The following is a 17,833-nucleotide window of genomic DNA, read 5'->3' as shown; positions in this document are numbered from 1 at the left end:
AAAAGCCATTTTTAGTTGCAAAGTTTCTAGTTCCATTTTCAGACCTTTGAAACAGCCAACAGGTGTCCCTGCAAATGTTAGCCATACACAAATTTAGCTGACTGACAAAGGCTACAGGATGTATAGTGGTGTGATGTTTAGATCTATAGACTGATTTGAATGTGTGCTGTATTCTTTCAGTACAATTTTCACGTTCTCTTCAAGCTTGAACAGGTTTTCTCCAGGTAAATTGCTTGATTGCTGATTCTAAATTAACTGAAAATGTGTATTATTGTTTGTATGCTGTGTACAAGTGACTGCACGATTCTGGCATATCACTTCAGAACAGCTGATGTCACATCCTCCTTTTTTCTTCCTTTTTTTAAAATCAAATAACTAATTAAGACCCAACATCATCAAGGAGAATAATAAACACATCAGGATACAACATTAAACATATTCATAATTCGAAAATGTATTTGAAGCTCATTTTAAGGTGTTCTGACTCCGTTTGGAGCGTTTCCTTCTGCTGACAGAAAGGAGGAGTTTTGACCCAGACCGAACGAAGCCGCCAGGAGAGAGAAATAAAAAACAACAATAGATAAAATCTTTAGTTTAAATATGGTCAAATTTTGAAACTCAACTTAAAAGTAACAGTGTAGATTTGGATCAACTGAGGGTTTCAGCTGATCTGAGGCTTTCTGCAAGTTTGTTTCAGACCTGTGGGGCATAGAAGCTGAACGCAGCTTCTTCATTCTGGTTCCGACTCTGGGAACTGATAAAAAACCAGATCCAGATGACCTGACGGGTCTGGAAGGTTCATACTGGGTCAGGAGGTCACTCATGTATTTTGATCCTTGACCATTCAGAGCTTTGATACCAGCATCAGAACTTTAAAGTCTGTCCTCTGAAAGACAGGCCGCTACTGAAGACCTCAGAGCTGGACTGATGTGGTCCAATTTTTTGGTCTTAGTGAGGACTCCAGCAGCGAAGTTCTGAATGAGCTGCAGTTGTAGGTAGACCTGTAAAAATGCTGTTACATTAATCAGGATTCAGGCCTCCTAAAGATGAATGCGTGCACTGGTTTTTCCAGGTCCTGCTGAGACAGATCTTTTACCCTTGACATATCCTTATAGTAGTTGCAGCTGTCGCTTACAACCATACCGCCATGAACACAGCAGAGGGCGCTGTTGCTACGTTTGGGAACATGTGCACATATCCTAGTTTACAGCAGATCAGGTCCACGCTTCAGACGCATAGCGTTCAAATGCTCTTTCATGTAGCCACATTAGAGTGAAGGTGTATTTTTTTCTTGTTATAATCCACAACACCATCAGGAACTTAATACGTGTGCTGGTATTTGTGATCAAGTTTATGGTGTCACTTCATCCTGCATCAGTTTGATTGAGCTGTTCACAACTTTTGGTTTGAAGATTATTACTGTACATTTCCTCCTCATGTCACATATATCTGTCAACCTGAATCTGTTTTACTTTACACCCTCCACCCACTCTCACCTCTTTCTCACCCAAACTCTGCCTGCAACCTCCGGGTCCTTTAGTCTACATGCATTGAGTTGATGTGAAGATGTCTTCCTGCTCAGGGTGAAACGTTTTACTAAGCTTTTTTATGAGTTATTCCCATTGATTTTAAGACTCTAATACCAATCAAATAATCCATGATCTTACTATCTAATCGTTACATTTTAGCACACAGATGTTGTCGTGGATGACACTGTATTTAAAGTTTTGTCATGACCAAAAAAAATGCATGCATTGGTCTCTATAGCTGTGTTCACACTGCCAGCCCAATATCCAATAACTAGCATAGGCCTACTGGTTGTTGAGCTGCATGTAATTCCACTGTCTGGGAGGTGGCTTTGTTGGAGTAAAATGCATCAGGCACACCTGCTGGATTTAAAAAATAATAAGGAAAAATTGTAAAAGGTTTAATTTGTAGAATTGAAATAGCTGAAATAGCTCTTAAATAGTGTTCACTTCTCGGTAACCGCGTAACCCATGTATGAAGCGGAGAGTAAGGCCCAATCCCAATACTCCCTCTACTTTCTTTCACTAGCCCTACTTTCAATCACTACCCCTAAAAAAGAAGGGACAGATTTTAGGGCACTTGAAATCTTCCCAGGGCCCTGTCCCAATACTCCCCCTACCCCTACTTTCAGCACCACCCCTAAAATCAGGAAGCTGAGAGCCAAAAGCTGTTTTAATTTCAGCTGTAGCGCTGTTAATATGCCACTTTATTAAGTTTTAATATTTTTTCAGTAAAAGTAACCGTTAAGATCCCCAACCTGTGCTCAGTTTGTCCAAATAACGCCTGTTAAGGAATTTGATCTGATGTTTTCGGCGATGATGAGACCGGGGCGCAGCAGCAGCAGCAGCAGCAGCAGCAGCAGCAGCAGCAGCAGCAGCAGCAGCAGCAGCAGCAGCAGCAGCAGCAGCAGCAGCAGCAGCAGCTGCGAGGGGTAGGGATGAAAACGAAGGGTAGTGGGAGTATTGGGACAGGGCCTAAAACCGGTGTGTTCAAAAGTCACGTGGTGCTCATTCACCTATGGAGGTAGATTTGTGTCTTAATTATTCAATCAAAAAAAAAGATTGCTTCAATCAAAAAATATATTTTCAATAAAAAAAAATTTCAATCAAAAAAAATTATTTCAATGAAAGAAAAAAAGTTTTTGAATGTAAAAAAAATATTTGAGACTCAAAAAATGCATTTGAACACTTTTTTATTATTTAAAATATTTTTTTTTTTATTTGAAGTGATTTTCTTTTTGATTGAAGTAAAAAAAGTTTTGAAGTCTTTTTTTTTATTGAATCATTTTGACACAAACATCCCACACTTGTCACTCAAACATGTCTGTCTATGGGCTGACCAACGGGGAAGCATCCACCCACAAGACCACAAGACTTATATATAATATATTTTCATTATACTAAGATGCATTCATTTCCAATGACGTTTGTCCTTAATGGCTTTTTTCCCCCTTACTTTTATTTTTATACTTATAAGTAGTTTTGAAACCAGTACTTTTACTACTTGAGTTGATACTTCAACTTCTACAGGAGTATTTTTAAACTCTAGTATCTATGCTTCTACCTGAGTAATGAATGTGAATACTTTTGACACCTCTGCTCAAAACCCAACTAACTAAAAACAAATAAGCGAACGACCTAAATAAGGACTACCGGCCATCTCTGGCCCAAACTAAAACTAACTAAACTAAGGATCAAACTAAAAAATAGCTAACAGAAGAGCATCTGGGTTTGGTGTTGCTTGGTCTTTGTCTGCTGGCACACTGAGCAGAGAGGGGTTGTAGATGGGAGTCAAGTTGATTAGTTCAGGTGTGCCAGTCCGGGTGTGGTAGTCTGAGATGGAAGGAGACGAGCATTAGGTGTGTGTGTGTGTGTGTGTGTGTGTGTGTGTGTGTGTGTGTGTGTGTGTGTGTGTGTGTGTGTGTGTGTGTGTGTGTGTGTGTGTGAGAGAGAGAGAGAAAAATCTTTGAGACGTTTTGGAAAAACCTCACTCCTGCCCCCTGGTGATGAGAGTGTGTGGGTGTGAATAATGCAGTTAAAACGAAATGAAAAGGGAGAGTCCTTATTTATACACTTTCTGAACACTTACTAAATTAAAATGTAAGTTTGTCTGTAAGAACCCTAATAACACTATTACATGAGTAGTACGACATTTTTGAGCAGGGTTTCTCTCACTGTTCCTTTAAGGACAAATTCCGGTCTTACTTTACTCTGCAGGTATACTAATCTGGTTTATGGTGTGTGCAAAGTTCAGGTAGTTGGAAGGGCTCCTAATAAAACGAACATTGTCATTCCTGTTTTCCAAATGGTATTCACATTAGCCTCCAAGAAAGTAGATGGCAAGTTTGTTGCAGATTAAAGAAATGAATATTGATGTGCATGAGTCATTTCGAACCAATGGCCTTTTCTGAAACTAAGACAAGCAGAGTGACATGACAAGTGACATGGTGACACTCCCCGTGTGACAGTGTTGTTTGATTAATACCTCCACCCTAAAAGGTGGACTTTGTAGCTCTTTACTCTTTACTCGTATTTGCAAAGGCTTTCAGTATGCAGTATTCAGTTTCAGTATCCTACACCTTCTGCTTAAAGAATGACCAATCTACTCCCTTGTCCCTTGTGAAACTGCATTTTTATTAAATTATTTGTTAGTCTCACAGCCCAAAGCTATTGTTTGGAATTATCTCTCTCTAACCCTTTCAACTTTTCTCTACTCCAATGTCAAGGTGTGGTTCCTCTTACACAACTTGGAACATTTATGGTTGAAATTATTTACAGGTCAAGTTGGCAAAGAGCAGTAAGGTGAAGGGAGAGGCATGAGTCCTGTTTCTTTTAAGGATCAGTTCCTGTTATAATGATTTAATAAGGTTATGTTTAATTATTACATTAAAAAGTTCCTATTATAGTAACTTCTATATCAGGTTGAATTCCTTTATTGACCGCGCACACCTGATAAGCAAATGGAAGAGAACAACATACACAGCTTCCCCATTTCATGTCCTTCTGCCGTGCACCTGCGCATATATAAGATTTGCTCACTGGCCATATGGAGGAAGGTCCAATAGGGTGGTGATAAGGGAGCGCTCAAAAGCCCCACCTTCAGCCGACTTCCAGCCTAGGCCGCAATCAGATGACAATAACTAACAAAGGCAGCAGCTGGAAAATATTATCAAAATCAGCAACGGCAGAGGAGACGAGCTGCAGAGGAGAAGGGGTTTTATGAAGTTAAAGGAGCTACATTGAACCACATTAAACTGACCGCAGGATGGTTACTCTGGACGTCAAGACACTGACGGTGCCCGTGGGCATTGTGCGGATACTAGAGGTTGTCTTCACCTGTGTCTCCTTCGGCTTAGTGTTTTCAGTGGGTACCACAACAGACTCTTTCTGGATATGGTGCATATTCAGCTGGTGCTTCTGCTTCTGCGTCACCTTGCAGATTATTTTCCTGGAATTCACAAGTCTCAGCTCAAAGTTACCCATATCCTGGGAGGATTTCACCACAGCCTTTGCCATGTTGGCGACCCTAATGGTGTGTGGCATTTATTTCATTTTGCTCTTATTCATAATTTTCTACAAATATTCGACAAGTTTTAAGAACATTGATGACGAGCCACTGTCACTGGACATTGTTGCCATTGACAATATCTATTTTTTGCTGTGGAACAGTTGTAACTAATTTAGTGTGATGATGAGAAGTTCAGTCATGTATTTTCTAATGCATAAAAATGCACATGCTGGTAAGTGTTGGAGGCTACATAAATGATGCAGTTCCCAACACAGTTTTTATTGGGGAAAGACTACAGCAAATGATATGTTTGCCAGAAATAATCATTCATATTTTTGTAATGTTAGGAGGATTTCCCATCACCATTCTTCCATTTATAGATATAGATGCTTGGTTCATTTGTCATGACTGTACTGGAAAGCATAATTTTCTTTTCTTTTTTTCACTCTTTTTTTCATGCAGGTGTTTACAGCATCCATCATCTACTCTGTTTTATTCACTTGTTCTTCCTGCGGCGTACAAATCGGCGCCAGCATTACTTCCTTTCTCACCTTCATCCTGTATGCTGTTGAGGTTGGACTGACGAGGGCCAAAGAGGGTGAGATCAGTGGATTTCTTTCAACAGTACCCGGCCTTCTCAAGGTTCTGGAGGCCTTTGTGGCATGCATCATCTTCACCTGTGTGTCCTACCTCCGTTACTCATTATATCCAGGGCTCCAGTGGTGCGTTGCGGTCTACTCCATTTGTTTTATTTTTTCCCTCCTTGTAATTATTTGTACCATTGGCCGCCTGCTGTTTATCTTCCCTAAACAAGTCCTGATTGTGTGCAATGTGCTGGCAGTGCTGATGTACTTCACAGCGTTGATCATCTGGCCACTGTACAGCTTTAAGGAACCCAGACCATACTGTCCAAGCATTAGACATTGTCCATGGAACTTGCTAGTCGTTGTCACTTTCCTGACCAGTGTTAACCTTGGGGCTTATATCGCGGATACGGTTTATTCTTTCAGACTAGTTTTCATTGGAACATAACCATGAGCAACATAAGCATGTCCTGTTTGCTGATTTGATCTGAATATGAAGAACTTTCTGTGGTGATTTTGCTTAATTTGAAAGCAAGATAAAGTGGGAGTATCCCATATTTTACTTGCATCCACAAATAAAATCTTCTTCCCCTTTCTGCCCCTCTCTGATTTACATGTCTTCCTTATCACTTCTGTTATTTCAGTACAGCAGTTATTACGATGCACTATGGTTGAATAAATCAGTTACAATGTCGGTATGTGAAAATCCCTCCTGGCCCCCCGTGTCAGCTTGAAATAAAATGTAATAAAAGTGTTGTGCACATGACAATAGTGGAGCTTTTTTTTAGTGCCTCAGAGACAAATTACAATTGTGTCAGAATGAATGAAGCTTGATTTTATTTTTATTTTTTAAGCTTGATTTAAGTGTTTCATTTCATGATCTTATTGGAAAATGTCTGCAAAGTTGTGTCAAAGTATAAAAAGCATGAAATGCACATTTTTCTCTTTTTATTGATTCTTTTTCTTTTCTTTTCTTTTTAGTAGGCACTGTTAAAAAGGCCGATGGTGTGATCACAGAGTGGTGAATTAACAGTGGGGGATTCCTCAGTGTTTATTCACATAAATATTTGCTCTTGAATATGTTCAGATTATGTCATTTTAACCGATGCAGGATGTCTGGACTTGTTTATTTGCATTCACCGTTCAACGATGTCTTTGAGACAGCAGAGGGGGGGTGGTTAGTACTACTGCCACACCGTAACAAGGGTCCAGTTTGAATCTGGGGCGGGGATCTCTCTCTATAGTGCGTTTGCGTCTTTTATGTGTGTATGTGTTTTTTTTCAAGGTATTCCAAAAACGTGCATGTTAGGTGACTTTAAACTGACCATAAGTGTGAATGTGCAATGTTGTTTGTCTCTTTGACCACAATTAGACCTCACATTAAAATGTTTCTCAGTGGCTAACATAACAACCAAGGTCTGAAGGTGTTCCAGGACTGATTCCAGTCCCGTCACTCGAGATGCATTTGAAGTTACTCTGGGACACTTGTATCAAGATTATGTTCAAACAAAGCATCCTGGTACAGATTCAGAGAATGCCTAATGACTTACTGTTGTGTTGTAGACAAATGACCTCAATAAAGCTTCTCACTTCATGTTTGTGCCAGATGTCTCCTTTTATTGTAGGCCTATTCACCCTGATTTTTGTTGAATGTACAATATAATGAATAAAGTTTGACGAAATTATATTTGATTTATTTATCTTGTCATTTCCAGTTTTTATTTTTCTGAGAAAGTCTCCTAATTACACTGGCTGGAAATAAAAATAACAACACATTTGGAGTTTGCAAGCAAAAAGGATATGTGTTTATTTGCATAAACAGCGGGAAGGTCAGATCCAATCAATCAAGATGCATTTGGGTACATATTTTAATGCAAGGTGTGAACACGGGCGCTAAATCACTGGCCGCTTGTGAGAAGATTTCTCAGGACACATTTCAAAGCAGGCTCTGAACACAGGACCTTTGATGGACTTGTGATCTGTGCAGGGGGTGACGGCCTCTCTACAAGGTGGAACAGCCTTCATTTATAACTAAACATTCAGATTTTACATGAAAATCAACGATCATGAAAAAAAACAAGAGAAAGCCATTTACTGTGTATATTTACTCCCTGTGTATGTTTTACTGATAAACTACCATCTTCAAAGCATTATTTAGAAAATTTCTAAGCTTAGTCCTATTCTCACATCGCCACCCCCGACTCATACACACCTGTAGGTTTTTAATATTGTGCCACTAACCTTTCCTCTCCTGGTATTTCCACACTCTGTAGTGTGAAACTACAAACTCTAACACAAATTAGCCTTTTTCACACAAAAACCAGGCACATTGTCCAGAGTAATTGGTCTGAGAATCGTCAGCGATCGCGCTCACACATGTACCAGACAGCAGGAGACTCTCGGTGTGAGAAGTGTTCTCATACTGGAAATACTGAAGTGGCAGCCGGATAGAGCTCACACGAGGCACGATATGATGAAGTGTTTTTCTAATCCACAAGAGGGAACCAAGTTATCTTCCAACAAGATTTTTGGGAGGAAGTTGACAATTGCACGACAGCAATTTGTTAATCTATAATTATTTAAAGAGATTAAAAGACAATTTAAAAAAATGGTATGAACAAAAACTCTCAAACACATTACATTCTTTGTAGTTATCCATTTTTTTCCCACTTGTTATTTTATGCTTGTGTATTCTCTGCTTTCTAAAAACTGTCCATGCAACCCTCTACTCACGTCCAAAATAACTCAATTAACTCATCAGGATCAACTTTGGAACAAAACAGTTAGTATTGGGGTTTATTGTCACAGTAAATTTGTTATACTTCTAGTGTATTCCATCAAATGCCTTGAAAAAATGTTTTCCAAGGAAGTCCCCTGTTTCATTTGAACACACATGTGTCCAATATATGTTATATATACATATATATATATATATTTCTGGGAAATCAATGTGGAGCAGTGTATAATGGTAATATATATATATATATATATATATATATATATATATATATATATATATGCATTTTATATTCATGGATTGGGTGTTAATTAACATGAATAACCTGGTGTTTATTATATTTTGTATTCTTTACATGGAACCTATTCACATCACTGGTGATGGTTTCAAGAATTCTTCAACATCTTGGTTTCAGCTGGAAAGCTAGATTTCAGCGTAAGACCTTAATCAAGTATCTTAAAGCAGAAAAATATATTGAATAAGGGTTGGCAATAATATAAATTGATTAGACTGAACCATAGAGTCCAAAACCAAAATATGTGGTTACTGTTTTTAGTAAGTCACAGATAATGAACTGCCATAGCAGGGACTTGACAATTACAGTCCGGCATCACATTAAGGTTTATCGTATTGTGAAGTCAAATTTTGTGTGATTATAAAAGATAATGATTACCTTCAGAGGCAATACCTGTTATTATTTCACTAAATGACACCTGAGAGCCGGTCCTGGTGTAAAGACAGAAAAAGATTAAGTGTACATAGAATAAGACAAATGTATTTGCCGACTCTGCGTGGGTTGTGTCCCTGAACCGAAATTGTGACAAGGACCAGAGTCCAGTGAGCTTAAGGAGGTGAATTTGATAACAATCATCCTGTATCCAATCAACACGCTGGAACAGCAGCCATAAAGATCACAGATCTACGCCACACCCAGCTTCAGATTCAAAGCACAACCAGTTGGACTTTTTTCTTACATGGATTTCTCAAGTAGCATCTGGCTGGAAATTTAAGGCCTTACTGTGGAAACACAACAATACTTTGTTTTTTTTTGGGGTGGAAAAATACTCCTTCCAACTATGGGACGCTACGTGGATCTTCGAGCCATCACCCAGCCCATAGGGATCATACGAATAATAACATCTGTTCTCACTCTTACGTGTTTTATCCTGGTGGCAACAGTGGGACATTCTTCCTCTTCATACTGGGCGTGGTGCATGTTCACTTGGTTTTTTTGCTTCTTCTTCACGCTTCTTACTCTCATCCTGGAGTTCACAACAGTCAACGCCAAATTGCCTTTTGCCTGGGATGACTTCACCGCTGCTTTTGCTATACTTGCGAGCCTAATGTGCATGTCTGCCTCCATCATCTACCCCATATTTTTTACCTGCCCGGCCTGTCATCGGCAAATAGCAGCCTCTGTGGTATCCTGGATTTGTTTCGGACTGTATGTGGGTGAAGTTGTCTTAACGCGCCTTCGTCCAAGTGGGCAGAGCAGTGGCTTCCTGTCCACGGTACCAGGCATATTGAAGATACTGGAGACCTTTGTCGCTTGTCTCATCTTCACATCCCTAAAGGAATCTCAGTACGCACACTTTCCAGAACTGCAGTGGTGCGTGGCCGTGTACTCTGTGTGTTTTATCTCAACTGTCGTCATGATTGTACTAACCCTGGCACAAGTGACCTCTTATTTTCCATTCTCCTTCGACAAGCTGGCAACCATCCATAACGTTGTGGCAGCAGTGATGTATATGACAGCCATGGTGATGTGGCCGCTCTATAGTTTCCAAGGCAACAAGAGACCAGTTAACTGTGGAAAACTCTGTTTATGGGATGAACTAGTTCTGGTCACCTTCATGACAATCTTCAACTTCATCGTTTACACGCTGGACACCATCTACTCTATACGTGTTGTGTTCTGTCTCAGAACTGAGACAACTTAGACAACAGGTCAAACACATTGAAGTCGTTAGAGTCACTGACAACAGCAAGCCTTTGGATAGCGTTATGTATTTTTTTTAAAGTACTTAAGGCATGTGTGTAAAGTTCAAAAGATTTTGTTTTGTCCATGTTGTCATTTTAGACAGAAAGGAAACCCTTAATGTCAGAATGACTATTTAATGGCAGCACTGTCTCACAAATAACATTACTGTACAATGAAGAAATGTCAACTCAGAATAGACAGTTAATGATTAGAGCTCTTTGTATAAAGGCCATAAAATGAAAAGTACCAGTGTAGAACTTTGATCCTGATGGTAATCGGTGTGTGTATTAACGACGCATGCAGGCTTCTTTTATTATACCGGTAAAGTCCAATTGTGTGGCAAGTGAACCTAAGTTACTTTCACTTTATTTGGGGATGCTGCAAATTGTTGATGTTCTACTGGTTATTTATTTTGGGTGGTACACTAATTTAACTCCAAATGAAGGAAACAATGTTAAAACTATTTGTAGTTGTATAGTTGATATATTTGGAAGTTAGGCTAGAAAATACATCCCTTAACAACCACACAATGCTGTTTTGTATTGTTGTAGCCAAAAGTTGCCCTGATAACAATGATGAAAATGCAGTAAGAGGTTTTTGACATAATTTCATGAAATGATCAGATTTATTTTCTGGAAATGGATGCAAATTTATGTATGACCCTAATTATAATCCTGATATAATTTAACTCCATAACACAAAATGTATAATTATGTAAATGGACGATATTCAATTATTAAACAGCACTTTTCTAATCTTGCTGACCACTGAAAGTGTTTTTTAAGCTACTGTATAAACTTCATTCACACAATCTGTTCTGTATAAGTCTCTGAAGTCTAAGTCTGGAAATCTCTCTGAAAAGGTAAAACATGGAACTGTATTTTCTTTTATAAAATTGTCACCAGTTTTCTGTAATTAGTTGTCATTTGGACAGAAAGTCATTGCACTGCGATGCAACATCCTACTTGACGTTTTCAAACACAATCAGAGGTGATCGGAGGTAATCTGGGATTCAATGTCTTGCCAAGGATATTTTGAAATGTGGACATTGAGTCCAAGAGTCAAGCCACCAACTTTCAGTATTGCATGAAACTGTATCGTATGCACTTTGTACTTGAATTTCCGAAGTCTCTATCATCGACATGCAATCAAATTTAACAAAAGATTAGTATTGTTGTAGCCATTGAATATCCATAAATACCAGCTGTATCAAACATGAGGGGAAGTGTCACAGTTTTGGTATTTAATTCCTGTTTTATTTTGAATCCCCTTGTGTTTAAGTTAAGTTTAAGTTTAAGTCTTATCTTGTCTTTCTCTTGCTCTCTGCTGGTCCGTACTGTAATAAATCACATTTTTTGGAACTCCTGCCTCCTTGGTCTCCTGCATTTGGGTCGTACATCCACCACCTCATAACAGGAAGACTTTTTTTACACGCTGATGCAAACTTCTGAGTCAAAAAAAAAAATCAAATGAGTTCAGATGTCATTATTTAGTGTTCCAACACAGAATTGAAAAAAATAGAGATTCAAATAAAAAAAAAATCATGTCTGAATGAGGTTAATCAGATGCGGTTTATTGTGATATATTTGGCTTGACCCACCCAGCCTCAGAAGTCAACTTGCACTGTTTTTCCCTCAAAATGGAAGAGTTTCAAGTTAATGCTTGCGACATAAACACTGCATTTTGTTGTAAGTTATATCCCCAATGTGTGGAGCAGACACAGTAAATTGCATCCCTGGATACAGTGAGGATGGATACAGCTGCAAGTGCAAACTGAATGAGGGTGTAAACAGCTACAGGCAAACAGAGCAGCTAGGCAACGATGAGATACAGTTGAGAGAGAGAGAGCAAATGAGACTCCAGAGACTGCATGAGAACCCCAGACTTCGGAGGCATGTGTGGGAAAAGCGACAATGCAAATCCCTTAATCAAGAAGCAGCTGCAGCACATGATGATGGCTCTTTCGAAAGGTGTTTTCTTTCTTTTTACCCATTTAGCCCCCTTTCTTTCTCAGTTATTTTCTGGGCAAGGCTGGAAAGTCAGAACGTATGACCTCAATCACTACTTCTCTCTTTTCTTTCTTTTTTAGTCAGTTGGAAACTTATAAAGCATGTAATCCTACATCCATTGTGTCGCCTGGCACACCAATCTGTGTGAGTGAACTCAGGTCAAACGGAGTAACTGAAGCATAGAAATGTTGCTTTTCTTCTCATGTCAGTCTGTCACTGAACACTAATAACTGCAGATAGCATGGGCAACGCTTACTTTTATTACTCAAAGGAAAGACATTTTATGTAAATTACTGTCCTCTTTCAATGGAAATAGCCATCAAAGACCCACACAGTGTTAAGCCTGTAAAACCTCTGTGAGCCTGAGTTGCAGCAAAACAAAAAACAAAGAAAAGAGGTAATTTTTTCCTGCAGTTCTAGTGTTTTTTTTAAAAACACAACAATAACTAGGTTTTCAAAATCTTGGAATTAAGTAATGTTTTTATAGCTTGTGTTGGATGCATTTTTGACAGTGATACCAATTGAGAGGTACAATTTCACATGTCAGAAAATTGCAATTTTTGACGATTTTACAAGGCAGAAGGAAGGAAGGTAAACCATTTCATTTGTATTTATTTATTTTTTATCCCATAATGAGTTAGGCGCACACATAGCACGTAACCTGGCCAGGTTGCAGACTGCAGCAGTTCAAGTATAACTGAACTTGGATTAGTGCAAATACTTACACAGGCCATATGCAAAAGAGGTCCATGCACGCACAGACGGTGCAATGGAGGAAGGTTTGACTCTGTGTGTGTGTGTGTGTGTGTGTGTGTGTGTGTGTGTGTGTGTGTGTGTGTGTGTGTGTGTGTGTGTGTGTGTGTGTGTGTGTGTGTGTGTGTGTGTGTGTGTGTGTGTGTGGGCGTGGGCCTGGGCCTGGGAGTGTGTGCATGTGAATTCTCTGAACTGTATAGCACGACTCCGGAGACTCCTCCTGTCCCCACATCACCACCATCTGAGAACGTAGCTCCGCTCTGCCCAGCTGAACCAAAGACTGACGCCTTCAGGGCATCTTCTTCTCAGCGACAGAAGTACTGTTGACATGCGTGTTTAGCAAGATACAAATGCATCCGTCTTGCTGGCAACATAAACACTGCTTTCAAAACAGGACCTCCCTGCCTGACTAAAATAGAATAAAGGAGCATTTTGATCGACAACGCTGATAATAGAGGATTTTAAACAAACATGAGCATAGTTTTACTTACTGAAACAGCAGAGATGAACAGGAAGTAAACAAAAGTGTAAGAGTGAGCTGTTTGAATATGCTAGATTAAAAGTGTGTGAAATGCCTGACATTATGAGTTTATAAAACTACTGACAACTGATACTGTGATAGCTGATTTTTAAATAAAATGGCTCTCAATGCCCCAGTTAGTAATGGCCATGAGCCAGTGTTTTCATAGCACTTTTGTTGCTGTTTTTTGACTGTTCAAGGATTTAAAGCATCGATGACTGGTAAGAATTCAATATTTTTCTACGATCATTTCTTATGCTTTCCAGATTTTAATTACCCTCCTCTATGTTGATTTTGTATCCCAGTTCTTCTTTCTTCTTCTTTTCCTTTTGGCTGCTCCTTTCACAGGTCGCCACCGCAAGTCATTCATCTCCATCTACCCCCATCCTCTGCATCCTCTTCTTCACACCAACCAACTTCGTTTCCTCCTTCAGTACATTCATAAATCTCCTCTAGGCCTCCTGCCTGGCAGTTCCCACCTTAGCATCCTTTCCCCAATAAATTCACTATCCCTCATCTGTGCATCAAAACAAATCAAATCAAACTTTATTTTTATAACCCTTTTCATACTCTCTAGCGCAAAGTGCTTTATATAATAAAATCAAGACCAAAATATAAGAAATGACACACTCATGGCTAAACACACACATCAGGTCATTTTCATTGGCACATTTCTGCTACCTCTAGCTCTGCCTCCTGGCCTTTCCTCAGTGCCACTGTCTCCAAACCATACATCACTGGTCTCACCACTGTCTTGCACACCTTTGTTTTCATTCTTAATTCTTCTTTTGTCACACATCACTCCTGACACTTTTCCCCACCAGTTCAAACCTGCTTGCACACGTTTCTTGACCTCTCTTCCACACTGTCCGTTGCTCTGTACTGTTGACTGTAGCACTTAAAATCCTCCACCTTCATCTTTCCCCAGTTATACATTTAGTTTTTATGATGACTCTAATGCCTGACCTGCTTGGCACATTTTGGCACATTAATGTGTAATGTTCTTTAAAATGTAATAAAACAGTAGTGGGTAACGATTGGGTAGTTGTCAGTACAGGTTTCAAGTACCACACAGGTGTTTTTTTATAGTATACGTGTTTATTTTATATATTAGTGAGAAATCATTATGTACCCTGGAATGAAATATTTATCCTACAAGATGAAACATTTTTTACATCTACTCAAAGTCACTGAAACATTTGCTATTAGATTTCCCTCTGTCCAACCTGATAACAGTGAGCTATTATAAATTATATATTGAGTTATTATAAATTATTATTGATTTAGTGAGGCCATAACATCAGTGATATTTAATATTAGTTGATTATCACAACAATTTAAGACATGGTGCTAGTTTGTTACCCAGCAAGCTCATTTGCTAACTAACTTTGTTTTTTATACTTTAGGCTTTACTTCAAATACCTAACTATATCTAATACCAGAAATCACTTGTGATATCTTAGTATACTAAAAACCAGGATCTGTAAGACTTTTACTCGTATTCTCGTTGTTTTTATACAAGACTGGATAATATACATATTTTCACAGTCGCACACACAATGTTCCATGATGCTGTTTTATTATGATTTACAGGTGAAAATTGAGGAATTAAAACCAAATAAGTGTATTCTCTATTTCTGATCAAATAATCAAGTTGAATCTTGTAATTCAAGGATAGGTGACCATGTGACCTAGAAGCAGAGATGGAATAAAGTGGTGTTGCACTATATGTAAGTAAACTGGGCAAATAACTGAATGTGATCTTGTATGTATAATTTCCTTTGCAGGATTGATAAAGTATTATTGAATTGAACTGAATTGATTTTGTACAATCAAAACTGCCATCTGAGTCCATTTTTTTTTCATTGAAAAGTTTGGAATCTCTGTTTATGAAAATAAATACAGGAAATTTACCCTTGATTAAAATATCAAGGTGTTGTGCTGAGTGACCTGTTCACATTACCGTTTTACTTGACTACAACAAATAGTGCTGTATATGTTCAGAGCAACCTTCTCTGCAGCAGTCATATGTGAAATGGGCCTGGCACCCCTACCATTCACAATATAGAGACCAATAACTACAGAGTGGGAGTAAACTTTATGCCCTGACTCATCCTGGAACATCCAACACTACTCATGACTCACAACACCCAAGATGGCTGCAGAATTGCTAATGACACCTGGGATTAACAAGTTTTACAAAACTGACAACGGTTACTCACCACTGCACACCATTTTGGATGTTTCCTGACTAGTCGGGTTGTGGCTCTGCCCACATCACATGCACTGTTTCTCTGATTGGTTGTTAACCTAATGGTATCCACAGGAAGTTTTTTCTGCATTCACTCACACTTCCCCATGGATACCAAAGTGGAGAGGAGCCAAACCAAATCTTGTTATCAAAGAAGAAAAGAATCAGGGCGACTGGCCAGACTAGATACCAGGAAGCCATGACCTTTAGAACTGGTTTTCAATCACGTGCCTTCTCCAGAGTGTCAACCTTACCCTTTTACATTCCCCGATACCCGAAGTGTATTACCCCAATTTATCCTGTGCCTGTTCTTTTTACATGAACTGACACAGGGTCACATGTCAAGCTGCCCGCCTCAATAACCTGCCTCAGAGGGTGCACTTAATCACGGGTGTGCGCTGATGTACTGTAAGCAGAATGATGCGGGATGGCGGGACCTGGGTGGGATTACTGGTGGGGCAACTGGTTACTAAAATGACAGCCCAACAGCCTTGCTAGAGACAAGACTCAGGACATCAACAAATCAAAGAGCCTTAGAAAGAAGCCAAGGCCAACAGAACGGACAGCGGGACCTTAATGTTATGCAGTAAAACTCAATGCTTCCAGACTCAGCCTCCCTCCCCTGAACTTGGCTTCAGGCTCCGTGGAGGCATCAGCATCCCTCGCATTTACACTGCCCAGCACACATTAAACACAAGCTCTTTGTCCAGGGAAATTAACAGGCTCTAATCTAAAAACACGTCTTGATAGACTTCCATTCAAACTTCTAAAGCTAAACATTTAAGTAATACAATATAATATATTCATTTCAAAGTGTTCAACCGCTTTCCTTTAACGCACACAAACAGATGTGAAGAGTTGTCATCTCATCAGCTTGTAGCATGACAAATGAAATGCTGCAAGCTCCCATGACTTGACACTGAGTCTGTTTGTTTCAGAGCCACTACAGGCAACAGCACCATCTGGAGCCTGTGTGGCGACAAGAAGGCCCAATAAGTGCTTCAAGCACAAATGCAACAAAAAGTCAACTTACATATTTTTCCAGATGCTCACACTTTTGCAGCTTCAATCACAAAATAAACAGCTTAATTAGCTGATTAACTGATTCCACAGATGAAAAACATACAAATAAATAATAATCAGATAATTTTTCATGAAAATAGATATACAGAAATACATCGTCACACATTGTGTAATTTTACCTTGCTACAAACGTAGAGATGTAAAACTCACACAAAGCTTGACTTATTGATGATGGTAGAAGCCAGTACTGTAAATTACGACTGAGAAGCAGGATAGAAGAAATTATGTGCACAGACGGCAGCAATGGGATGATCCGAGATCAACATGCAGGCACACAGACTCATTGTATATTCTGTCGATAAGCACCCATTTTAATCTTCAGACCTTGAGACACAGCGTTAGCCACAGAGTCGCCTCTTTAGACATCATCTCATTAATTTCTCTCCATTTAGTTTGCGCACATACACAAAGAAGTATCAGGTCCTTTTTTTTTTTTCTTCATCAGGGGTGGATTATTGATTTATCCGGATCGAGAGCTCCTCCTGTCTGCACAAACATATGATGGACTGGAGATCGAGCCCAAACATATGATGGACTGGAGATCGAGCCCTGGCAGCTTTGTGTTGTCAGTCAGTGACTGACACCACTCTGATATGACTTCAGAGCATACAGCGGGAATGCTTGATATAGAAATGCAGGAGACAGGCCAACTGCTCCCAGACATGGTGACTCATCTGAGAAAAAAAAGAGGGAGAGATGGAAGAGATTGAGGAAAAAGAATCTGACAGCTTTGAGAGGGGGGAAATGAATTATGCATTGATTTAATGTTATCTATGAACTTCAACAGCAAATGAGCTATTTTGGAATAATTTAATCCACTCGTAGATGCAAGCCAGGAGGTGAAGTGGAATCAAAATAATGGCAATGCAATAATGACATAT

General features: G+C 39.2%; 2 protein-coding genes across 2 annotated transcripts; both read left to right on the top strand.

Annotated features, from left to right (window-relative positions):
- Positions 1-4,575: 4,575 nt before the first annotated feature.
- Positions 4,576-7,310, top strand: LOC133422438 (myeloid-associated differentiation marker homolog). Its single transcript, XM_061712429.1, has 2 exons — positions 4,576-5,058; positions 5,497-7,310. The coding sequence occupies exons 1-2, from the start codon at positions 4,792-4,794 to the stop codon at positions 6,064-6,066; spliced, it is 837 nt and encodes a 278-aa protein (XP_061568413.1). The 5' UTR covers positions 4,576-4,791; the 3' UTR covers positions 6,067-7,310.
- A 1,998-nt stretch (positions 7,311-9,308) lies between these two features.
- LOC133421728 (myeloid-associated differentiation marker-like) lies at positions 9,309-11,697 on the top strand. Its single transcript, XM_061711465.1, has one exon. It carries the CDS (start codon positions 9,432-9,434, stop codon positions 10,293-10,295), a length of 864 nt encoding a protein of 287 aa, XP_061567449.1. The 5' UTR covers positions 9,309-9,431; the 3' UTR covers positions 10,296-11,697.
- Positions 11,698-17,833: the final 6,136 nt, after the last annotated feature.

This window comes from Cololabis saira, chromosome 21 (genome assembly GCF_033807715.1).
Source record: "Cololabis saira isolate AMF1-May2022 chromosome 21, fColSai1.1, whole genome shotgun sequence".
NCBI classification, from domain to species: domain Eukaryota; kingdom Metazoa; phylum Chordata; class Actinopteri; order Beloniformes; family Belonidae; genus Cololabis; species Cololabis saira.
Note: the sequence above shows the minus strand (reverse complement) of the source record. Positions and strands in the feature narration are given on the sequence as shown.